At 49.8% G+C, this 23,987-nt stretch overlaps 1 protein-coding gene across 4 annotated transcripts; it reads right to left on the reverse strand.

The window, feature by feature from the left end:
* Positions 1-400: 400 nt before the first annotated feature.
* KCNA2 (potassium voltage-gated channel subfamily A member 2) lies at positions 401-14,522 on the reverse strand. 4 transcript variants are annotated; one of them, XM_017869633.1, is made up of 3 exons: positions 14,448-14,522; positions 12,197-12,532; positions 401-11,751 (listed from the first exon to the last, which is right to left on the reverse strand). In XM_017869633.1, the coding sequence occupies exon 3, from the start codon at positions 11,588-11,590 to the stop codon at positions 10,091-10,093; it is 1,500 nt and encodes a 499-aa protein (XP_017725122.1). In that variant the 5' UTR covers positions 11,591-11,751; positions 12,197-12,532; positions 14,448-14,522; the 3' UTR covers positions 401-10,090. The 4 variants fall into 4 exon arrangements, with proteins under 4 accessions (XP_017725122.1, XP_017725120.1, XP_017725119.1 ...); XM_017869631.1 differs by lacking the exon at positions 14,448-14,522 and adding an exon at positions 14,105-14,285; XM_017869630.1 differs by lacking the exon at positions 14,448-14,522 and adding an exon at positions 13,081-14,068.
* Between the last annotated feature and the right edge of the window lie 9,465 nt (positions 14,523-23,987).

Raw genomic sequence — 23,987 nt, forward strand, 5'->3', positions numbered from 1 at the left:
GTGGGGGTGGGTTTGAGGACAAGACCTGCAAATGTGGGTGCAGCTGCATTTAAATGATTCCCAGACTGTGTTTGGTCTTCAAACTGGGTACCCCACCCCCACACATCCTCCAGCTCCATGGAAGATACAGGAAGTGTTGATGTAATTGGGGAGATCTCAAACGCACCCACCTACCCTCCCATTCACATACTCTGCCTTGTCTGCGCAGGGCTCCCAGTCAAGGGCAGGTGGGCACACGCCAAGATGATTCCCAGTGCATCCAGGAGGACCCTCTCCCGTCCTGCCTGGTCTCTGCCTGGACCCTCATGGTCACAGAAACTAGGATGAGAGTAAGGCAAGCACACTTGCATGTTGTAGGGACGATAATTCCAGCAGGCAAGAAAGAAGTGAAAACCATCAGTGTCTGTCAAAAATTTTATTTTTTTCATATCACACAGAATGATGTTAAAATAAATCCTCAGTAATATATATTTATATACTTATTTACTTGTGTCAATATTTACAAAAGACTGTGGAGCTCTATGAAGTCTATGTACACCCATGATCAGGTGGACAGGCAATGTTCATTGAGGCACATATGTACACATATATGTATAACCTATGTACAAATATCAGACCCTACTGACACAGGAACTCTCAGCTGCAGAAGTCCTGGGCGGGGCAGTGTTGGTGGGGCTGAAAGCTTCCAGAATATGTCAGCAAGAATGATAGTATCAATACATCCTGTGCAATGTAGTTACAGCTGGTGTCTAAATTTTCAAGAAGCAAACAAATAGTTAAATGACTCCCAACTCCCATGAGTCTTCCCCACAAGTCCTGCTCCGCCTTCAGCTCTCATTGGTCCCCAGCCTCTTATCACCATGGAGACCCCAGTTCCCTTTCGGCATCATCCTTACGAAGCTTTACCATTAGCCTTGGAGTTCCTTCTGCTATTGATCCCAAGGAGACTTATTTATCTACCTCTTTGAGTTTTCAGCAATTATTAGAGACAGGACACGGGAGGGCAGCTGAAGAGTCATGCACAAGCAGCAAGGAAGCCAGTGCAAACCCTAATTGGAGTCTGTGCTGCATGAGCTTAAGTGAGCGGCAGTCATTTCCTCTCTCTCTCTCTCTCTCTCTCTCTCTCTCTCTCTCTCTCTCTCTCTCTATATATATATATATATATATATACACACATATATATATATATATACACACACACACACATACACAGTATAAAATCTCCAGAGACACCCTATATAAGCACATAAGCACACAGGTCTGGAAAAGGAAATAGCATCCTCCACTCATGAGCTTTACAGCTATGTCCCTGATGAAAATTAAGAGAATCTTCCTTGATTGCTGGCACCATTAATCTCAACTGTTCCAAGATTATCCTCAGTGGAGAGAGGGGTGCAGGGATGCAGAAAACCAGGAAGAGGCCAATTTGGCTGGGGTATTGTTTGCTCAGCAGGCCTAGAGCTTGATCATGGGACTTTCCAGCTTCCTGGGGCCCTTCAAATGAAGGAACCATCCAAGCACGACAACAAAAGGAAACTGGGTCGCTGGATCCCACGTGAAGGCAGAACTGGGGCAAGCACAGAGCATGTTCAAACCCTCAGGAGCTGAGACTCACCCCCGCCAAAGCCAGCCAGGTCTCTCTTCTTGCTTTTCTATCCCATTTCTTAGCCTGGAGCTGATGTGCTCCTTTCCAGCCCCACCTGGCAGGTCAAAGTCCTTGCCTTACACTTCATAGGCTAAAAAGGCAGTAATGTTAGCAGCTGACATGGAAATTGTTTGGTAGCAAAGTGTGCCCCTGAATATTCTCTTCCTCCCAGCTCCTCCTATTGCTTTCTCTAGCAGCCCAGAGCATTTATTCACTCATACAAACAAGACATTCGGTGTCTAGGGAATCATTTTCAAGGAGAAGCAGGGCTTAGAGGCTTCTCACAGAGACTCAGAAAGACACAGGACTGAGTCTTCTGGATAGCTACCAAGGGTCCTAGCACACAGCCACATCTACACTGCCCTCAATGATCTAGATGTTGCAGTAGCTGTCTACATTATTACATAATCATGCCCTGTGCATCCATCAGTGGAATGATGCAGGGAGTTCTCAGCTGCAAACTCATCTGGAACACATTTGACTATTTTAGGAGTGCACAGGAGCACAGAAAGTTATCCATTTCCACGCTGAGGTTCATAAAGTACAAGAAGTAGCCATCCAGACAGGCCACCTCAACTGCCTCAGTTCACCAGATAGTCATGCCAAGTCTGGGTTATGGGCTTCTGCTGCCTAATCACAACTAACATAGCCAGACTGGAGGGCTTCTGTGGGTGTGGGGAGATGGCAGACACCACTGCACCACCTCAATTGCTCCAGATACAGTGAAAAATTCCTCCCACTTCCATCCAGGTAGAAAGCACACAACCAAATGCAAGAGGCGAGGCTGAGAGAAACTGTCTCCCATGGATCTAACACACTGGCAGGCAAGAGGGAGAATGAGAGCAGGTTTTAGCTTGCACCTAGCTGTTTCTTGAGTGATGTGTACAGCTAACCCCCAAAGAGGCAACTGAATTTCAGCTGCTCTAATACCCACACCCTCAACTTAGGTTTAGTCATAATAAAAAACAGAATGGATTTGTTAGTTCCATTGATTGCCACAAACCTCGCCTTCTGTGTGGCAGAGATGTGCTTTAGTTCTTCGTTGGAATGTTACTTTCAGATCTCACAAACCTCATACCTAGGGCACCACCCATGACAAAGAGAATGCTAAATAGATCAATCCTTTGCCAGGTCATCAAGCTTTCCACTCCCCTCGAGTACAAAGTTTGGAATAACTTATCTGGTCCTCAGTGATGAGGTTATAGCCAACCGGGGCAGACAGAAGAAAGGCTAAAGCACCTGGCTGTTAGATCAGACTTCCCTTTTATCCCTGAGTCAGGCAGCCACCTGGGAGGGAAAGGAAAGAGGTGATCCTGGAGCCTGTTCTTTCTTTATGAAAGATCTGCCTTCTAGAGCGGTCCCTAAGCAGAAAAAAAAAAAAAGTGGAACTGGAGAGGTGAAAAGAATGCAAAGGATGTCATTCAAAAAATGCACATAAATGCAGTTTATTCCTTGGATTGCCAAATTTATTCCACATGAGTGAAACTAAGGAGATTGGTCAATGTATAATTCTATAATTTAAAAAATAGTATACATATATACATATACTATATATATATATACACACAAATATATGTATATATGGAAAACCTCTAAAAACTCAGGACCAATTAACCAAAACCTTGATTGACAAGAATTATGTTTTCTTACTATACTTTCAGTAGAAAGAGGCAAATGACAGCAAGGGCTCTATCTGATGAGCCAGGATGTGCCCCAGTGGCCCATTTCCAGGTCTATCTTGTAGCCAGCAGTCATTCAGCCTGTCTCTTTGGTCTTCTCCACCTATCTCCACTTCTGTACAATAAGCACTGAGGTTTACAGTGTTGACCCTGAGCAAGGCAAGGTCCCTGTTATCTTCAAACACTTTACTTAACTAAGGCAGGAAAGTTTATGCTAACCTACTTAGGAAATATTTTTCTCAATAACAAAGGTTGAACCAGACATGCTTTCCTATTCCCACTCAAATAACCAGAATTGCAAAGCAACCAGGATGTTCCCGTCCCTGAGGTTTCCCCATCAGTTAACTGAGGTTTTGCTGTACACATGTGTATAGAGCAAGGTAGATCAAAAAAGAATGGAATGGGACCCTGGGGTTGCCAGCCTTCCCTGATTGTCCAGTCTGAACATTTAACCTCACAGATGTTTTAGGAAAGGGGACTCTTCTGAGTCCCCTGGTTATGTGTGCAAATATTTGTGCAGCTGCACACTCTAGCGGGTGGTAGAGTCTTTATTTCACTAATGTCATGCCCTAACCACCGAAACTTCCATCCCTGTAGACTTCTACTGAAACCCACAAGAACTTGGCTTCCTTCTGCAGCTCTCATGGAGTCCCTTTGGTCGAGCAAGTCAGCTTACTCTGAAGGAGAGTTAGAGGGCAATTCCCAAATCTGCCCAGGCGACTGATCCCAAGTGCAAACCTCCAGGCCACATTCCCTCAGCATCCATCTCCCTGGGGAAGGGAGGAAGGGCAGCAAAAGGATCAAGTAATGGCTTTTAGTGCATGGAAATGATCTTCTGTAATGGCTCAGGATGCTTTATTCTTATCTATTGGGAAGTGCTTTCCTGTAGGCTTCCATTACATCTGCCAGACTGAGGGAAAGTCAACAAAATGGGCTGGAGAGGTCACATAAACTTAGGACTTTTGTGTCTAGAGGTTGTAAGGATGCTGTGTGACAGCAGGCAGAAATGGGGAGACAGAGGGAGAGGAGACAGAGACACACATGGAGACAGAGAGATGCACACAGGAAAGAGACAGAGCGACAAAGCCCTCTCACAGGCCTTCCTTGTGCATACACTGCATCTTAGCATATGTGTCCATTCCAGAAGGAGGTCAGATCTCAGAGGACAGGAGTCACGTGAACACATGGGAAGAAGAAACTACAGAGACTGTGAACAAGCCCCCAGAAGTCAAGGGCATTATCTGATAATCCAGGTACTATCTATCACTTTTCAGTCCTGAGAGCAAGATTTTGAAAGAGCTATTGCTAAAGAAAACAGTCACTATTTATTTTATTGCACTTTTCCTCTTTAAAAATATTCAAACACAAACTATGAGAGATGAAGCTGAGATTTGGTGGGAAGGGAAGCAGAAAGAAAGGAAAAGTAAACTAGGTTAATTTGAGGAAGAGAACCTTCCTGCATGTAGGGGAGCCCCTACCTCCATCTGTCCCTGCTGGTTGCTTTGATAGGGGAACGGGGTTGGACTCAACAAGGGTCAAGTCTGAAGATATAGATGATGGTCACAATAGCTACTGAGACAGCTCCCAGCATCCCCCTCTCTGCGGGTTGGCTCAGGTGGCTGATGATATTAATGAGGTTAAGGTCATGAGTTCAAACCTGGCAATGGATACCTTGCCAAGGCTAGGGGAACCTCCATTGTGTAACCAAGGAGCACCATGGACATTATAGTCCTCACAGACCAGGCAGCCATCACCTACATACAAGCTGTTATGACAATGGGCCCCAGGAAAGCCCTGGGGAGCAGAGCTCAGCACCATCATCCCCTCTCTTGAATAAACAAGTTAAAGCACTGTGCTCCCCTGCCTGACATAGGGGTAGTGGTGCCACCTTCATATGCGATTTGCACACTGTTCTATAGTTCCTTTTGGGGGAGTCAGCCTCTATGACTCTAGTATTGTGGGCAGTGTGGAACCCTCAGCCTGAGGAGCTTCAGAGGGTGCTGTCCTCTCTCCACTTGGGTTGACAGTGACAGAGTCCTCACTACAATATAGTGATAGATCCAGGAAGAACAGGTAGGATAAGCTAGTCCCGGGCACTCCCAACACGGAGCAGCAACATGAACACCCAGGCTGGGGTCTCAGGCCATCATAACTTCCATGGGAGCCCTTTCCATCCTGGGCTAATGCAATCTAGAGGCACACTCCCGTGGGGCCCCTTTTAAAAGGCTAACCTCCTGGTGACATGCCAACACTAGCCTCAGAAGTACAGGTGAGAGGGACAGAGGCAAGCAGGGAAGAAGGAAGAGATCATGTCAAGTATCACTGAAGTTTCAGGAAGCACAGAGCCTTAATTATTTTCTTAATTAAATGTTGGCTCCTAAAAAGTTTACTCTGACATTTGACCTGCTCAGCCACTCTTTCTTCCTGACAATCTCTCCACCTTTCCCGGGCCTCTTCCTTTTCGGCCTCCTGAAAACTCCAACTTTCTCGAAAATGAGTCCACAGAGGCACTTGATGAAGCCAACGGGAATGGTACTTGACTTGGAAACACAAGTTTCCAGCAATGCACAAGTTTTGGACCCTCATGTCCATTCCTTGCTGTTGTTGCCTTTTCCATAGAGATTGGGAGCTGTGACCATCACTGGAAGGGAGGGTGAGCCACAATGGGATGGCTGCAGGAGTAGAAATCAGGAGTGAGGCCTGATCCAAGGCCTGACTGCAACTCCTAACTTCAAATGTGGGTGAAGCCTTTGCTAAAATGCACTCAGCTCTCAGCTAGTCCTACTGACGGGAAGAACCGGCTCCAAAAGTAACCCAAAATGGTGGGGTAATCTTAGAAAGTATTTAAATATGGCCTTAGAATATTGGATAAAGTCAGGCCCTTGAAAAAGTGTTAGCTTATTTAGCCTTAGATGTATGTTCTTAATCACTTTTTACTTAAGCTGAACAGGGTTGCATAGCAATTGGATGGGAGGCAGGGCATCCAGGGGAGCCCAACAAGGGGGAAAGGAAGAGCGTGCCTGGGATTGAACATCCCCAGAGGGGAATCAGGAGTTGGCCCCTTTGGGCTTATGCCCAAGAGCAAGTGAAATGCCACAAGCAAGTAAAGGTAGCTCATTTTAAGAGACAGGTCTCTACAGGGTCTCAACTTCCTGACCTTGCCCCCAACAAAGCTGCAAAGGATGGAAGGGCAATAAGATTTGTGGGCTTAGAGAATGTTGGGGACATTTTCACCCTGGTCCTGGGCTCAAGATCCTGCAGTTTCTTGAGCCATTACTGCTTTTAAGAGAATGGGCTAAATCGGGAGATCCCAGGTGCTGGGAGAAGGGGACCCTGGGCTGTTGGGCTGTCTGTGTGGATTTGCTGGAAGGAAGTAAGGGTCATGGCAAGGAGGCCTATATTAGGCTGCCAGCTGTCCCAGGTACTTCCACACTCTGCCCCCAGGTTTCTGGTGGCAGGAAGATGAATTGGTAGAGACCCCATGCAATTCCCGTCTTAGTTAGAGTTAGATATCTGCTTGATGTGGTGGCCCATCCTTCTGCTTGAAACCTAGGAGTTACTTCTCAGGACTGAAATCTGGTGGTGAGAGAAAAGACTAGAGAAAGAGATTCCGTGAAGGATACTGAGGGATATAAACACAGGCCAGGGAAAGGTGATTAAATCTGATCTTTTGTTTGTCCCTGTTAATTCACAGCTCTGGGGGCAGGGCAATGGGTCTGAGCATATGTCCGCATTTCATGTGTACTGTGTGATGTTTCTGAGCATGTGTGCTATGTATCTTGTGTGCCTATTATAAGTAAATGCATTGTGTGTATATAGTGAGTTTATGTGTATTCCATGTGTAGAAACAATGGTAAAGTAGCCTTTGTGTATCTTATATGCATATGCATTTTGTCCGTGTAGTTTTTTATGTATCTTGCATCTGAGTTGCAGGTTGTGTATTTGTATGTGGTGTATGTTTGTGTTTTGTGTATGTTCTGTATAAATTCTCTATCTGTGCAGAGAGTGCATTTTGTGTACAGTTATAACCATATATCTTCTGTGTTTGCTTTTATGTTAACTTGGTCTGTCTGTATTTTGCACGTTGCATGTTTTATGTTTGTGTGTGACAACAGTGTACCTATTTTGTGGTGAATGTACATGACTGTATGTGAACATTTTAGAGTCCTGGGCCAACGACACTGTGATAAACTATCTACCCTGACCTAGGCCTCAGATATGGGTTGCTTTACCTTCCATTTTCCAAAGGTCTGTGTCCCTCCCACCCCATGTCTTGGAAATTCAGCACCACCTCCCATGAAGGAGAGGAAGAGAAGCACAGAGGCTTTGTGCTGGGCATGGGATGCCCTGCAGATACCTGGGGATGTGGGTGACCAGGCACTAATGAGCACCCTGGGCCTAGCACCCTGAGCTGGTGCCCCATGCCCCAGGACAACTGACTAGGCAGCAGTGAGGCCTGAGCTGGAGCCACCCCTGCACAGCCCGACCCCTGCAATTCACTGTTTGGGAAAATTCAGCCACTCTGTCAAAAGGCAAAGAAGTAAGTTAAAAGCCTCCTACCTGAAGCCATTTCAGGGTCAACCTACTGTCTACCTTTAGGCTGTGCAGTGCTCATTTGCACTCTACCTGTTCTGGGGGGTGGGAAATGATTCTTTACCCATCCTTTGGTTCTTTTTAAAAAGAGGTCTCGTTGCCAGTTTAACGGGGAGAGAGTTTGGGTCTGGAGATCAAAATGATGCCTTTGGATCATCTAGGGACTCCATCCCTTAGTCCTGGACTTCAGACATTTCCACATAGAGGAGGCTCTCTTTAAGTCCAGATCAGCGGAATTTGGTCCCAGGGAGTCCTACTCCTTGGTGTCCTTGGTTTCAAAGCAGGGGATCCATTCTGGCTCTTTAGGGAAAGGTTCGTGAAAGTGACAGATGCAGAGCCAGATGATAATAAGATCCAAGTGGCATAGGTAAAGGTGAAAATGGAGATGATGAACAGGATGAACTGTAGAGAGGAGGCCCAGGGTAGGTCTGGCCCAGGACAGCTGGAACTGTGAGGGCCACAGGGCCCTTGTGCACTCAGTAAGACAAGCTTCAGCCATGGGAACTGAAGCTGCAGCACATGGAGGGCAGAAAGACAATTCTAACGTCTAGGAATCCATGGATACTGGAGTGTCTGAGGCAATGGCAGCAAACCCAGGCCCAGTGGGGTTACCAATGAGACAAATTAACCCGTTAGGCCTCTTAGACAGCCAACCCACCAAGCAGTGGATTTGCTCCTGAACCTGAACTCCAGAAAATGAATATATATATATGTGTGTGTGTATGTATATACATATACACACACATGTATGTATATATATACACCCTAGTGCACATAGTCAAACACATGCATAAATTGCCCTGTGTCAAAAATATTGCATAAGCTTGTACAATGTTCAAATGCAATTTTTTTCTATCGCTAGCTAGGTAGAGGAACGCGTGAAAGAGAGATACTCAATATATATTTATATACACTGGATCCACAGACCTGCCTGTCGTCAGGACCAGATGCCCTGGTCCACTGTACAGTCATGCCCGTGACTAGGTTATTTCCTAAGGTGCAGTCATGTGAGGTGTTCAGATGCTGCCTTCCCTGCTTACTCTCCTGGCTTTGCAGAGGTCTGCGTTCCTGTTTAGAAGAACAGGGATAGCTAGGCTGGGGGGCCAGAAGTTTTAGTTCCATTCCAAATAGTCTATCTTTTCCCCTGATGGAGGGATTTTGCCTTCTGATGGGAAAAAAAACCCTAGTTCAAGACCATTCCAAGCCTATTAATACTCTAAATATTAATACTGTGTAGGCTACTAGGAAAATAGGTTATCTCCTGTGTTTTAAATATTGAGATTCATGCAACAAACACCCATGCAGCTCTATTGCATCACTGGTAAATTTCACTGCAGTGTCAGTGTAGCCGGGCCACATCAGTAGGAAAGCAGATATCTGCAAACTCCAGTAAGAAACCAGACATGTTTTTGTGACCCTGGAGCCTGCAAAAATGGTGAATCAGAGGCTTAGAGGTCCGTTGGTTTGTTAGCTTCTCCCCATAGGCCTAAGGGAACAAATGTGAAACTTGACAACTCATATTCGGTTATACTAACTGTCCCTCCCCCGGGCTTCCCTCACATCGACACTGCAGAGAAAAAGCAGAATGCAGCATTTTCCGTTATGAAACACAAGCCTCCAGAGCATCTACTTGGCAATTGCAATTCACAAACCTCAGCCTGTGACACAGAAAGTAATTCCAACACACAGGACTGTGTGTTCTTTTCAATGCAAAAATGAGAATGACCTTTTGAGTAAACATCAGCTATTTAAAGCTAAACCATGATTGTGTTCCTCTGTGAAAGGGCAGGTGGGCTCAAATGGGGTGGTAGGATGGCGGGGAGGGGAGTGCATCTCCTGGATGTTGTGTGCATTTCATTAGGAAGGAATGATGGCACTGATATGGTGCACTGTGTATTGGCTATGAGGTGGCCTCAATGTCTTTCTGAAATCCTAGCTTGATAGGCGACTCCCGTCTTTGGAAACTCATAAGCCGGTGATGAGGATGTGCATGAAAGCCATGATAGATATTCTGTGTCCTAAATCAAAGTCAAAAGATCAAAAGTCACTTGCACAACTATTGCTTTCCATGCAGAACCAGATACACACTGTAGAACACACTGACTACAATGCAGGCTATTATGCAACATCTGCATTAGTTCCATTGAGCTGTGAGTATGGTAATAGGTTTCAATCAGACATCAGTTAACATTTTGGTAATATTCACATAGTTTGTGTTAGCCAAGGTGCAGTTGGCTGTTTTCAAGTTTTCCTCTCTAAAGTCCTCATTACTGTTGTTTACCCCCTCCTGGATCTCCATGTAATCGGACTTACTAATGGTAGAGGCACTTCTACTTTTCTTTAGGTCAGGGGAGGATGGGATCTTTGGACAGCTTGTCACTTGCAAGTATTGGGCCTGCTCCTCTCCCTCTGTCTCCCGGTGGTAGAAGTAGTTGAAATTGGACACAATGACAGGGACCGGTAAGGCAATAGTTAACACACCTGCAATTGCACATAGGGAACCCACTATCTTTCCCCCAATGGTAGTCGGAACCATGTCTCCATAGCCTACAGTTGTCATGGAGACGACTGCCCACCAGAAGGCATCTGGGATGCTGGGGAACTGGGACTCTCGCTCATCGGCCTCTGCAAAATAGACAGCACTAGAGAAAAGGATGACCCCTATGAAGAGAAAGAATATCAGGAGGCCCAATTCTCTCATGCTGGCTTTGAGGGTCTGACCTAGAATCTGGAGACCTTTGGAGTGTCTGGACAACTTGAAAATCCTAAAGACTCTTACCAACCGGATGACACGGAGGATGGCCAGTGACATGGCCTGCTGGCCTTGCTGAGCGTCCTCTGGCTTCTCAGCCAACTCTGTCCCCAGGGTGATGAAGTAGGGGATGATGGCCACAATGTCAATGATGTTCATGATGTTGGTGAAGAAGCCGGCTTTGCTGGGACAGGCAAAGAACCTCACCAAGAATTCAAAGGAGAACCAGATGATGCAGAGTGTCTCTACAATGAAGAAAGGGTCTGTGAAGGAAGTGGACTGCTGGTACCCGATGGTGCTGTTGGAATAGGTGTGGAAGGTCACCCCACCACCATGCATGTCTTCATTCTCATCCCGGAAGATGGGCAATGTTTCCAGACAGAAGCTGACAATTGAGATCAGAATCACCATGACAGACACAATAGCTATAATCCTGGCAGGCCCTGAGCTCTCTGGGTATTCAAAGAGAAGCCACACTTGTCTCTGAAACTCATTTTCAGGCAGAGGACGCTCTTCCTCCTTGATGTAGCCTTCATCTTCCCGAAACATCTCCATCGCTTCTTCTCCCAGCTCATAAAACCGAATTTCTTCAGAGAATATATCTAAGGGCACATTCACAGGTCGCCTCAATCGGCCCCCCGACTGGTAGTAGTACAAAATGGCATCAAAGCTAGGGCGGTTCCGATCGAAAAAGTACTCATTTCGGAGGGGGTCAAAGTACCTCATTCGTTTCTTTGGGTCCCCTAAGAGGGTCTCTGGAAACTGGGCTAAGGTCTTTAGCTGGGTCTCAAACCGCAGCCCTGAGATGTTGATCACCACCCTCTCACAGCACTCGTGGTCTGCCTCTGGGTCATAGGTGTCCTGGGGGTGCCCAGGGAGGGCAGCAGCCTCGTCTGCTGGGTCTCCGGTGGCCACTGTCATAATTGGGACTGAGAAGCGCCTCACGCTATGCCTTTCAGCTGCCTGGTGGCAGGGAGCTCAGGGTGCTGCTACTGGCCCCAGGAAGCACAGGAGCATTGGCCTGGTCTCCTGCAGGAGAGCCCCGAGAGCTCTCTGAGAGCTGGAGAGACAGCCTCGCTTGGCTGAAAGACAGAGGCAGTTATTGACATGCGGCTACTCAGCACTGGCAGCCCGACATGGGTTGCCACTTTTTGTCTCCCATCTCTCAGCCAAGAGTTCAGAAACATGATCACCACCACCACCACAACAAAGCAAAATTTACTTTCACCTTGTAACTTGTCTGGGAATCAGGGGGAGCAGGTAGCAATCTCTCAAGGAACCTCTGGAATGCCCTGCATTGGGGGAAGGTGGCTGGTACAGGCCCACTTGTACCACACAGGCTTCGTGGAGCATAACCCCATGCTAATAGGTTAAAAGTGGACCCTCTCCCAGGTGCTGCACTAATGTCTCAGATACTCATACCCAGGGAGGTATTCATGGTGGGGGATCTTGGGCCTGGGTCTTCCTCATTGGCCTCTACCCCAATGATTCTACACAAGGCTGTTATTAAATGATAGACTGATTTACCTGACCAGACAGGAACCTGAAGCTCTCTTCCTTGCAGAGCTGATCAGATGCTGCAGGAATCTTAGATGCACAAACAGGCAGCCCAACTCCCCATCACGTCTTCTCACTCCAGCTAGAAATAATGGTGAGTCATTCTGGGCAGGAGGGCAGATTCTGGGTCCTGGAGGTGAGCTCTAGGACTGGGCTGGGCTGGAGGGGCGATGTGATGCCTGGCCAGGGGCATGCGGGACTTGAAGACAGCCGAGCATGGGCCTGGAGCCTTTTGAAGGAAGGAGGCAAGATGCAAAGCTCAGCAAAAGCTGGAGTCCTGGCTGTCCTCAGGAGGTGTGACGTTGCCTGGAAAAAAACAGCAGCAAGGTGGAACCAGGGCATTCGGGCAGCTGGTGCCAAGATTTAGGAGGGTCTAGCAGCTTCCCTCATGGGAGGTGACAGGCCCCCATGCCCACCCTCCATTCTGATGCCAGGCCTGAGGACTATCCCTCAGCCTTCCTGCCTCTTCTGGGCAGGCTTCCCATCAGCTTGAAGCACTTTCTCCCAGGGAGCAACACTCAGGCTTAGCTGGGCCTCCCTTATGCAGGGGCCACCCTGGATTGATCCAGGTCCCTAGTTCCCAGCTGCTCTCAGGAAGGACTCTGGAAGAAGCACTCCTACCCCCACATGTCAGGGCACAGCAGCTCCCAAGAGGAGGGCTTAGCTCACTGCAGCCTGTCTACAAGCTGCTGACCTCAGCCAGTCCTGGAAGAGGAGCACAGGGCCGGGTGGCGAAACCCCCCCGGCCCCCCCGCCCCCCCCGCCCCAGCACACCATCAGACTTGGCTTCAGAGCCGCATCTAGGGAGACCCCACAGCAACAAAGTCGGCCAACTGGTAGCTGGATGAACTTACTCTCCCTCCAGGATCCCTGGGCCGCAGGCCTCCCTCTGAGCCGGGTGGCATTTGAGCTGGGCAGGCGCTCGACCACTGATTTCTCCACCAAGAGAAAATCCCTCACATCTCCTCAGCAGGGAGCACAGAACAAACGCTCAGCCTGACTAGCTGCGAGGCTGCTTGGCAGCAGCGAGAGGGGGAGCCTGGAGGAAGCCGGCTTCCGGACTGGCCCCCTGCCGACCCAATCCCGCAGGCCCCAGGGCGGGGAGGGGTCTCGGCCCCCTCCCCATCGCCCCGGGCTCCGGCCGGGATTCCGTCCGGCGCGCTCACCGCTCGCCTCGGCGCAGAGGACCAGACCCTCCCGCTGGCCACGGCCGCTAGCGCCACCTTAACCCCCTCCTGCCCACGCGGTCGGCTCCTGCTGCGGGCCCGAGCGCAGGTCAGCTCTTAAGCCCCCGGGGTCCAGCCGAGGGACCGCCGAGGCTCAGTCTCCACCCAAAAATCCCGGAACCTGATCTCTGGGGGTGGGGAGTAGCTGGCGCCAGGCTGCTGCCCCAGATGTCAGCTTCCTTTTAAGCGCGGGAGCTCGGTTGCAGCCCACGGCCCCAGCGAAGGGGAAAGCCCTCTCTGCAGCAAAGCTGTTTGTTATTCTGTTGCGGAAGAGGCGAATGCAGCCCGGCCGTCCCAAGTGGTTCAGGTCCTCCAACCCGCGCTATTTACCAGACTTGGTTATGCTGCCAGCTGCACTTCCCACCACCCACCAGCTCCTCTCCCTGCCCTCCGCCCCGCGCCACGCAAACCCCAGAGGGTCCCGAGCCCATTCTGTGCACTCTTCTTGAGCAGGGTGCAAGTTCCCCTTGATCTCCCCGGTCCGGGACTTGCCGAGCAGACTGCAGTGGTCGGCAAGGGCTTGCCCGCCCAGGACTCAGCCCGAGCCTGCTGCGCTGCAGGCTGCGCCGCCGGATGCCCCGCAGCCCCTCTGGGCGCCGCCGCCGGGCAGGCAAGGCAGCACGCGCCACGCAACGCCCCTACACGGATTTACCCTTCCGGATGGGCACCGGGGCCTCCATGTTCCTGGGTTACGGCCAGCGCCGGCAGAACCCCAGCAGCGGGCGGCGGCGGGGTGCGGGCGGCCAGCCGGGAGCCGGCTCTGCAGTCCCGCGGGCGGCGCGTACGGAGCTCCCGGCCGCCGCCCGCAGCCGCACCGCGCCACGCAGCGCCGCACCTGGCTCCACGGCGAACTCGAATTAAAGGGGCCGGCGGGGGCCAGGGCTGGGGCGGCAAGCTGCCAGCGGCCGCCACCGAGCTCGTCACCTCGTTGGTCCCCGGGCCTCAGCCCCCGCCCCGCGAGGAAAACATTCTTTGGCAGAGCCCGGCTTACTAACCAGAACCTCCAGGAGAGCTCAGCTGGGTGCTGCTGGGCCGGGGAGACTGGGGAGGGCAGAAGTTGAGGGGCGCTGGTGAGAGGCTCCTGCCAACGTAATGAAGTAGGCAAGGAGGAGATAATCAATAGCAGCTATCCCAGGCCCACGGCGGGATCCAGCCCCGCGGGAGACGTGTTGCTGTTATTGTGGTGCCGCCAGACAGGATCTGTAGACCCCTTTCTTGCCCTTTCTCCCGCCGTCGCGACCCTTTCTCCAGATCGGTTTCCCACCTCCCTGTTAGCCAGCAAAGATTTGGCTTCGCAGGGAAATGCAGCAGGTGCGGTCCGCAGTGTGGCAGAAACTCTTCTGCTGTGTTCACCCCCACCGACAGGAGCCGCAGGAACAGGCAGCACTGCAGGGCTGGCCCTCTCCACTCCCCGACTCCCTCCCCCAGGGCCCGGGCAGGGAAGGCTGGGGGACACGCTGCTACCCTTGGGAAGGGTCAGCTACTCACAAAACGGGCCCTCTGGCAGAACTTGCAAAGCCAGCTGGCCCACGGGGCTCTGGACTTGGGAGTGCAGCTTACAGCACCCTAGGTGGGCAGACGAGGATGCCCTTTGCTTTCGGGAAATGTGTGTGGGAAGCCCAGCCTGCCTTCTGCCTAGATAGGGCATCCGAGAAGGTCTAGGGTGCTTCTGAGGAGGCATAAGACAGCCTCAAGCCCCTGCTAGTTCTGTTCTCCAGGTCCCTGTCAGGGTCACCTAGACAGGTGTGCCAAACAGTGGTGGTTCCTTGAGATCAGACTGAGGTAGATACGGAGCTCTGGATTCAGAGGGGCTTTAGCACCGGGAAGTCCCCACTGGGCCCTCCCCCACCCTCCCGCCAGGAGACCCTCCTCTCTATGTGTGTACCTTATGGGGAGAGCCCTGAAAGCCCATGAGGCTGGACTCAGGATTCTGGCATTTCCTAGTGGTAGTCTGTGAGGTGTGGTTGAAGACTGGGAGCCTGCCTAGAGCTGCAGGGGGTGGTCTGGGAGGGCAGTGGCCTCCAGGAGCCTGAAGGATGACAGATGACTATAGAGAAGGGCTGGTATGGTTTAGAGTCCCTTGAACCTGGCCTGTCAGTGTCCCAGTCAGTGAACGGCTCGGGTGTTTTGGAGGCAGCCAGATGGAAGCATAAATCCCTAACAGTTACTAGGTAAGTTATTTCACTTCTCTGGGCACCAGTGTCCTCCTCTGAAAAATCAGGATGCCCCTAAGGGTGTGGTGAGGTTTTAATTGTTGAATCAGTTTAGCATCCAGCAGACACTGAATACATGAGGATTTCTCTGCTCTGCTTCCTTGTGAAACTCTCCTCATAGCTCTCAGCCTCCAGCTTAGCTCTGGGGTGTTTCTCCAGGCTCCCAATCACCAGGTCCTTGTTGCCCTATTCCCTCTGCTTCCCAGATTGCCCCACCCTTTACTCTCCCTGAGATCTCACCATTTCCACCCTTCTACCAAATTGACTGCCAGTTCCCTTCCCTATATACTCTTTCTGAAAGCCTCCCCTGACCAGCACCAAGGGGCTCTGTTTCTCCTACCTGGCACACTGAATTCTCCTGTCATTTAAAGTCAGATAATCCTGGGTGGCCAAAGTCAGATACTTTATCCATTTGATCATATGTATACATTTCCTTTGCCTTCCTTCTTGAAAACAGAAGCTGTGGACAGAGAAAAGCCCTTGAAGGAGAATCAGTCGTCATAATTGGTGACATGGGCTTACCATGTGTCAGACCCTGTACTAAGCACTTCTAACCCAGGGCAACATTTAATCTTCACCGCCCTAGAAGTTAGTGTATACATTAGTACCATTTTATAGGAAAGGAAATGGAGGCAGTGAGAGGTGAAATCACCTGCCTGAGGTTAATAAGTGGTGACTCTAGGACTGCAATTAGTTCTTTGTGATTCCAGAACATGTGCCCTTAGCTCCCACACCACACTGCGCAGGTGGAATGAGTAGCCCTTGAATTTCATTTCCCTCTTTGAGATCTTCCTTTGACCTCTGCTTCTATTTTGTGATTTGGCCTCAGGGGTATGTTGTCCTCTCTCCATCCTTTAAACTCAAGTGTGAACAACAACAACAACAACAAAAGAAATTAACTAAAGAAGGAAAAAAAAAAAGAACCATCATAACAGTTGTTCAGGCACATTTCAGGGCTTCTGTCAGTACCTTGGTCTGGCAGTGCTATGTAGGAAAAGAACTCAGGCCCTATTCCCAGCACTGACACTTGCTAGCTGTATGAACTTGAGCAAGTTATTGACACTCTCTGAGCCTCCTACTGTTCGTTTCCTAGTTGGTTGAATGGGAGAGCAAAGCTACTTTACAGGGTAATAAGGACAAAATTAGTATAAAGAATGGACAGCCAGCTAACTTAACTGAGCCCCCTTTCCAGTTCTGTGGTGGGCTCCATTTCTGATTTTTGGCCACACAATAGCAGCCAGAGTGTCCCTTGATCCTTTCCCTGGGCAGGGTGAAAATCCCCAAAGACCACTCCCTTCCCTTGGTTTGGTTTCCTGCTTGAGAGCCAGGCCTTGCCCTCAGCAGAGGGAAGGGCTGTGGTGGCTGTCACAGTGAGTGATTGGTGACTACGGTCATCTAAAAGAAGAGTTTATAACTGTGTGTGCATACACACCCACACCCACACAGAGGGACTGGAGGCAGAATCTCTTAGTTCTTCCCATTTGTGAATCTTCTCAGGTGTCACTCCCAGGGAACCAGCTCCCCTTCCTGGCATGACTGCCACTTCTGCTTGATGCTCCCCACCAGCCCACTCACCTATGTGCTGGCACAGTCCACACTCACCCATAGGTAGGCAGGGCAGGAGGACACTGGATTGACAGCCCTCCAGAGATCATTTGATTTAATCCTTGCAACCAGCCAATGGGAAATATATCATTGTCTCTATTTTACAGATGAAGATACTGAAGCTCAGAGAGGACCAAGGTAATTTAGCTGGTTAGTAGTGAGGCTGGAACAGAACTCAAGATTGCGTGACTTTATAAGTCATTATGCCATTCTACCGCCCACTTTTACTGTTAGCTCGGTGCCAGACCTCTGGGCTCAATTTCTGGTCTCAGGAACAGAGATTCCCCAGGGGTCATCTCTCCTGGAGGCAACCTGACTTCACGCCAAGCTGGTTTAGAAGGGAGTTGGTGCTGGTGATTAACATGCACCAGCATGGTGGTGCATACCTTAACTGAGGGCCTTGAGGCAGTGGTGGTGCAAGAGTCAGGACCCAAGGGCTCCCAAAGGGGAGGACAAGGCAAGGCATCTGACCAGGACTGCAGTCTGTGTGACCCAAGCTCACTCACTTGACCTTTCTGTGTAGCAGTTTACTAATAAAATAGGTAGGACACTAGGCCCCCCTACCCCCTTGGTTCATAGGCTTAAAGAGAGAGTGAGGAAGGAAGGAAGGAAGGAAGGAAGGAGGGAAGGAAGGAAGGAAGGAAGGAGGGGGCGAGGCAGGGAAGGAAGGAGGGAAATGGACCTTCATTGTTAGTGTGTGTTAACATGTCTTTGGTTAGGACTACAGAGGATTAATACCCATGGAGGTGCATGGAGAAGCAAAGCCTGGTCAGTGTGGAACAGGACTCTGTTAATGTCACTGTTGTTGCTGATGTTGTGGTTGTGCATCTGCCTGATATTTGAGAACTTCCCTTGGAAGTGGCAGGGGCCTCCACTCCAGCCCACTACTTACCTCCAAAGTCAAGGTCAGCCTCCTGCGGGAAGGCTTCTCAGATTAACTTCAACTGCCTCTAAGGGGCTCCTTCATGGACGCCTGGGCCTTGGCTCCTGTCTTGAATGAGCTGCTACACACTCATCCCACTGCAATATTGGCTAAATAAAAGAATATTTTTTTTTTTTGAGACGGAGTCTCACTCTGTCGCCCGGGCTGGAGTGCAGTGGCCGGATCTCAGCTCACTGCAAGCTCCGCCTCCCGGGTTTACGCCATTCTCCTGCCTCAGCCTCCCGAGTAGCTGGGACTACAGGCGCCCGCCACCTCGCCCGGCTAGTTTTTTTGTATTTTTTTTTTTTTTTTAGTAGAGACGGGGTTTCACCGTGTTAGCCAGGATGGTCTCGATCTCCTGACCTCGTGATCCGCCCGTCTCGGCCTCCCAAAGTGCTGGGATTACAGGCTTGAGCCACCACGCCCGCCCATGATAGCTGTTTTATTAATTTTATTATCTGACTCATAATTTTGAATGTATGGAGACTAAAGTTCCTTTGAAACATTCAAGAAGATCCATCAAACTGGCAGCTGTATATAAGGTCTGGTATCTTCTGGCACTCAGAGGGAGAGTTTCTGGTGGAGGTGGAAGTGACTTAGGAGTCATCCATGAACATAAATGAGATTACTCATGTAGGGAAGAGTTAATGAGATTTGAGAGCCTTGGACAGAGCCTTGCACAAGAATATGTTCTTTTATTACAGGGTGGCTCATGCCTATAATCCCAGTAACTTGGGAGGCTGAGGTGGGAGGATTGCTTGAGGCCAGGAATTCAGTATCAGCCTAGGCAACATAGGCAACATAAGGCTCCACCTCTAAAAAAATTTTTTTAAATTAGCTGGGCGTAATAGCATGTCCCTGTAGTTCCAGCTACTCGGGAGGCTGAGGTGAGAGGATCATTTGAGCCCAGGTATTTGAGGCTGCAGTGAGCCATGATCGTGCCACTGCACTCCAGCCTGGCTGACAGAGCAAGATCCTGTCTTGGGAAAAAAATACAAATAAAAAATAAAAAGGCTGGGTGTAGTGGTTCATGCCTATAATTCTAACACTTTGGGAGGCTGAGGCAGGCAGATTGCTTGAGTCCAGGAATTTGAGACCAGCCTGGGCAACATAGTGAAACCCCATCTCTACAAAAAATAGAAAAATTAGCCAGCATGGTGGTGCATGCCTGTGGACCCAGCTGCTCAGGAGGCTGAGGTGGGAGGATCAGCTGAGCCCCAGGGAGGTGGAGGCTGGAGTGAGCTGAGATTGCACCACTGCACAACAGCCTGGGTGACAGGGTGAGAACCTGTCTTAAATAAATAAATAAATAAATAAATAAATAAAATAAAAGAACATGTTAAGGAATGGCTAATGAGGGTAGTCCCTCCCTCACGGTTTGGAGCTGCTGCTCTGGTTCAAGCAGTGTGCTGGTTGTCTTACCATGAGGCCCCCACTACTCATACTCAAAGGCAGTATAACAAAGTGGTGGAAATACAGTCACGTGTCACTTAACGATGGGGATATACCCTGAGAAATGTGTAAGGTAATCTCATCATTGTGCAAACATCATAGAGTGTACTTACACAAACCTAGATGGTATAGCCTGCCACACACCCAGGCTGTATGGTAGAGCCTTTTGCCCTACGCTACAAACCTGTACAGCATGTTACTGTGCTGAATAGTGCAGGTGATTGTAACACAGTGGTAACAACATTCACCCAGTTGCCCAAACCAGAAACCTGGATGTCCTTATCAACACTTTTCTTCCTCCTTCACCCGACATACTCCACATGCAGTCAATCACTTGGCCTTGGCGTCTGTTTGCTTCTCTCTGATTCCCTCTCCGTTCCCATGTCACCCTGGTTCAAGCCACCAGCAAGCACAGTCCGGGCCACTGCAACCCCTGTTGGTCCTGTCTTCAGACTTGCTCCCCTCTGGTCTCTTCTCCCCACAGTTGCTATAGAGACCCTGCTAAAGTGCAGGTAGGATCTGTCACCTCTTCAACTCCTCATTGGCGCCCTATTGCTAGGATCAACCTGCATTTCCTAAAAGGCGAGCAAAGTCTTTCATGATCTGATGTTCCCCTGTCTTCCCTCCAGATCCCCATCCTGGAAGTCCACACTGGCATCACATTAAACAGCCTTGAAGGCTCTAACTGGCTGAAAACAGACAGGTTAGGTTAAGACTTGAAGTCAGACAGGCCCGGGGTGGAGCCCCTCCTCCACTGCTTGCCACTCATATGACCTTTGGTGGGGTGTTTTTCCTCTCTGAGTCTCAGGTTCCAATCTGTAAAATGGGATTAATAATGCCCAATGCATGCTCTGAGGATTAAGTGAGATAGTGTGCCCAAGGTGTTTATCTCAGTGACTTCCAGGAAGGTATCCAGAAATGTGAGCTTCCAGATGGCTCCAGGTGTTTCTGCTTTGACTCCAGCAGCCCCCTGGCCAGAAATCCCTGCCTTCCTCCTTTCCTGTCACTTCAATGACTTCTTCTGACACTCAACTCATGTCACATCCTCCATGAAGGCTTTCTCAACCCTCTTCCTGGTCTCCACCCACCAACTCTATGCTCCAGACACAGATCTGTCACACCAAGTCCTGAGGGGCCTGTGTCCATCCCCACGTGGTCTTCCACTAGGTGGAAGCACCCTGAGGGCAGGGCCATGTCTCTTCTGACCTTGCATACTGGTGTCTGGTCTAGGCTGGGCACAGAGAAGCTGCCCTGGCAGTGTTTGTGAACCAGCAAACACCAGCAGATGCACGGCCTCTATGGTGCCCACAGCTTAACTGCCTCTCCTTGCCTTTCAGCCCCTAGACTTGGTGTCCTTAGAGGGCCCTCACTTACAAAGAAATTTGAGTTGCCACAGGGCCAGCCAGGGGCTATTTCTAACTCTTGCCCAAGAGGCTGAGAGGGGTCAAGAGGGAAGACCAGCCTTGTACCAGTCATCACTGCCAGGAGGAGGATGCACCAGGCAGCCCCTGTATCAGAGGATAGCAGGGCAGAGAGGAGGGTTTCCTAGAGCTGGTGGCTCCCTCTCTATTTCACAGAGAGGTTAAGTATCTTGTTCAGGGTCACCCAGCCAGTCCAGGCAAGAACCAGGGTTTGAACTCAGGCACTGTGGCTCCAGAATTCATGCTCCTATCCATCCTGCTGTGTTGTTCTCATGGAAAGTTTGGGTATTCTGTGGGCTGAACCTGGTCCTGTCCAGTAGTCACTCTGTGCTTTAAGGTCTCCTAAGCACCCATGGTCTTCCAGCTTCTGCTCACATGTGCTTATTGCCTCCTACCAGGGGTCATTGCAACTTTGGACAGAGCTAACTTTTCAATTGCCTTTGTGGACCAGGAATTATCCTTCTTGAAGCTTTCACTCAGGCTTCTCTACCCACCTGTGGCCATACAGAGCAATTCTTCCTTCCCTCCCCTGCACCTTGCAGACATCAGGACTTTACAAAGTCGAAAACAGTGGCTAGGAGCTCTGTGGCTTCTCTTCTTTGAGGTCATTATTCCCAGGTCCTTAACTCTTCCTTACATGCTGTGGCTTGAGGTCTTGCACCACCCTGGCCATCCTCTGAAGTTTTCTACCTTCAAAGTGGGCCATGTATCAAAGTCTCCAGAGAAGAACACTTTGACCCTGGTGTGGCCCAGTTAGCCCAGAAGGGCAGACAGTATCACTGATTTTGCTTCATAAACGTAGCCTAAAGCAGGTTGACTCCTTAGTGTCTGCGTTATGTGGCTGAATTAGCTGGGCCTGAAGGTTACTCTAAGCCCCAGGTCCTTCTCTCCCTTTTATGGCCTTTGGTCGGTAGAGAAGAGGAATAGAACAGAAAAACGAGAAGCAACTTGATATCATGGAAAGGCCCTTGACCTGCCAGTTCCTGTCCTGACTTTATTACCAGGTGACCTGGTAAGTCACTTCCCCTCTTTGGGCCCTCGTTTCTTCATCTGTAAAATGGGAAAACTGGGCTACTTCTTGTTCTATGATTCGTTCTTCAACTTTACCTGGCTGAGGAACGGGAGCCCTAAGCAGACGAATGCATGTATCTCCCTTATCTCCACTGGCACCACAGGTCTTCCTACTGTCGCTATTTTACTGAGAGGACACCAAGGCTCAGAGGTCACAGGACCTGCTTAAGGTCGCACGGCTCTAGTAAGTGGCAGAGCTGGGATCCCAGCCTAGGCCTTGCTGACCCCCACATCAACGGTTCCCCCATCACATCTCACTGCCTGTTTAAGAAGGGAGAAAGGACTTTTGAAGATGCCAAATCATTTTGAAAATGAATCCTGCAAACATTCCAAACAGTGCAAACCTGATGCTCAGTGCATCTTAATGATGTTCTCTGAGTCCAAGAAGGGTCATTACAAAGGGAACACAGGGAGTCTTTGACTCTGAGGCCGTGCAGAAAGGAGGCTGAAACTGCAGTGAGGAGTTTCCTGAAGTTGAATCTGAGGAAAATGACTGACTTTCCTGGAAGTTTGATGGCCTAAAGCACCCACAGGTGACCTGTAAGAACAGAGCAGGGTCTGCCTGCCATGCACCACTTACCTAGGGCCTTACCCGAATGCTAAGGAAGTAGAATTAGAGGCACAAAAGACTAGGTAGAAAACAATTGGATAAAAAAATGTGTTTGTTGATTGGAGTAAGCCCTTGTGTGGAGAGGCAGTGGCGCTTGCCCTGGGAACTCAAATCTGAGGCTCTGGAGTGACTCAGCCTCTCTGGCTCAAATATTTTTATTTTTATTTTAAACATACATATGTTCTGAATTTCTTAAAAGAACAAAACATTCTAAGTCCCCTACTCCTGAACTCTCCTGCTAGGAGGAGGTTGAAGTTGGTCACTAGAATGGTGCTATTAGAAAGATTTTCTTTGCCACCAGATGTTCCGCTCCTGATCTTCCTTAAAGGCAATACCTTGGCACTACTTGTTAGTGTCAGCAGCAGTGATGCTTTGGTGCTTTGATCGACCAAAGTCTTTGAAGCAGGGGAGGGAAAGGTAGAGGACTGAGAAGGTGGCTAAAGCATCCTGGCATTCCTGGTGTTGCAGAGCCAACGTGTATCTGGAAGAGTACAGGGAAGATGACTTAGAAGCAGAAGAGAGCCTGGGGCACAAAGACAACTAGGAGGAGGGACAGAGGGTTGGGGGCGCCTGGGGTGGAGAACCCCTGTGGTTTCCTTGGCTGGCGACCAGGAGTCTTGGGATGCTTGCTTGTCACCTGAAATTCCAGGATCATCCAACAGTGCCCCCCAGTGGCCAAATGGGTGCAGGGACGTGCCCAAGGAAGTGGAAACCAGATGGGAGGAGAAACGGGCCTCACTAACTCAGAAAAAGAGAAAACTGACTTCCTTTCTGCCCTCAGGTGTGGTGTAGGGCTCCCCAGGGGTCTTTGGACCTGGGCAGAGCCATGCTTTAAGGGTCCTGCATGCCCCAAAGGAATCCCTCTCTTCTCTGAACTCTGGCCATTAGAATCTGCTGGATTAAACCAGGGATTTCATAACCTGCATATCCCCAGGTCAGCCTGGAGAGATGGGGCATCTGTAGCCCCTGGCCCAGGTTTCACTTCCTGAGATGATGAGGGGCTGGAAATGCAGCCCCACCCCTACCCCCACCACCCAGGTTCATCTAGTCAGGGTCAGGGGCCGTGGCAGTTGTCAGGTCAGCTCTGTCGGACAGCAGTGGAGAGGATGGAAGTCAGAAGGTGACTTCTGAAGTCACCTTCTTCTTGACTTGGCATCTTCAAAAGTCCTTTTTCCCCTTTTAAACAGGCAGTGAGATGTGATGGGGGAACCGTTGATATGGGGATCAGTGAGGCCTGGGCT

This window comes from Rhinopithecus bieti, unplaced genomic scaffold, assembly GCF_001698545.2.
Source record: "Rhinopithecus bieti isolate Rb0 unplaced genomic scaffold, ASM169854v2 scaffold_3040, whole genome shotgun sequence".
In the NCBI taxonomy this organism is placed as follows: Eukaryota; Metazoa; Chordata; class Mammalia; order Primates; family Cercopithecidae; genus Rhinopithecus; species Rhinopithecus bieti.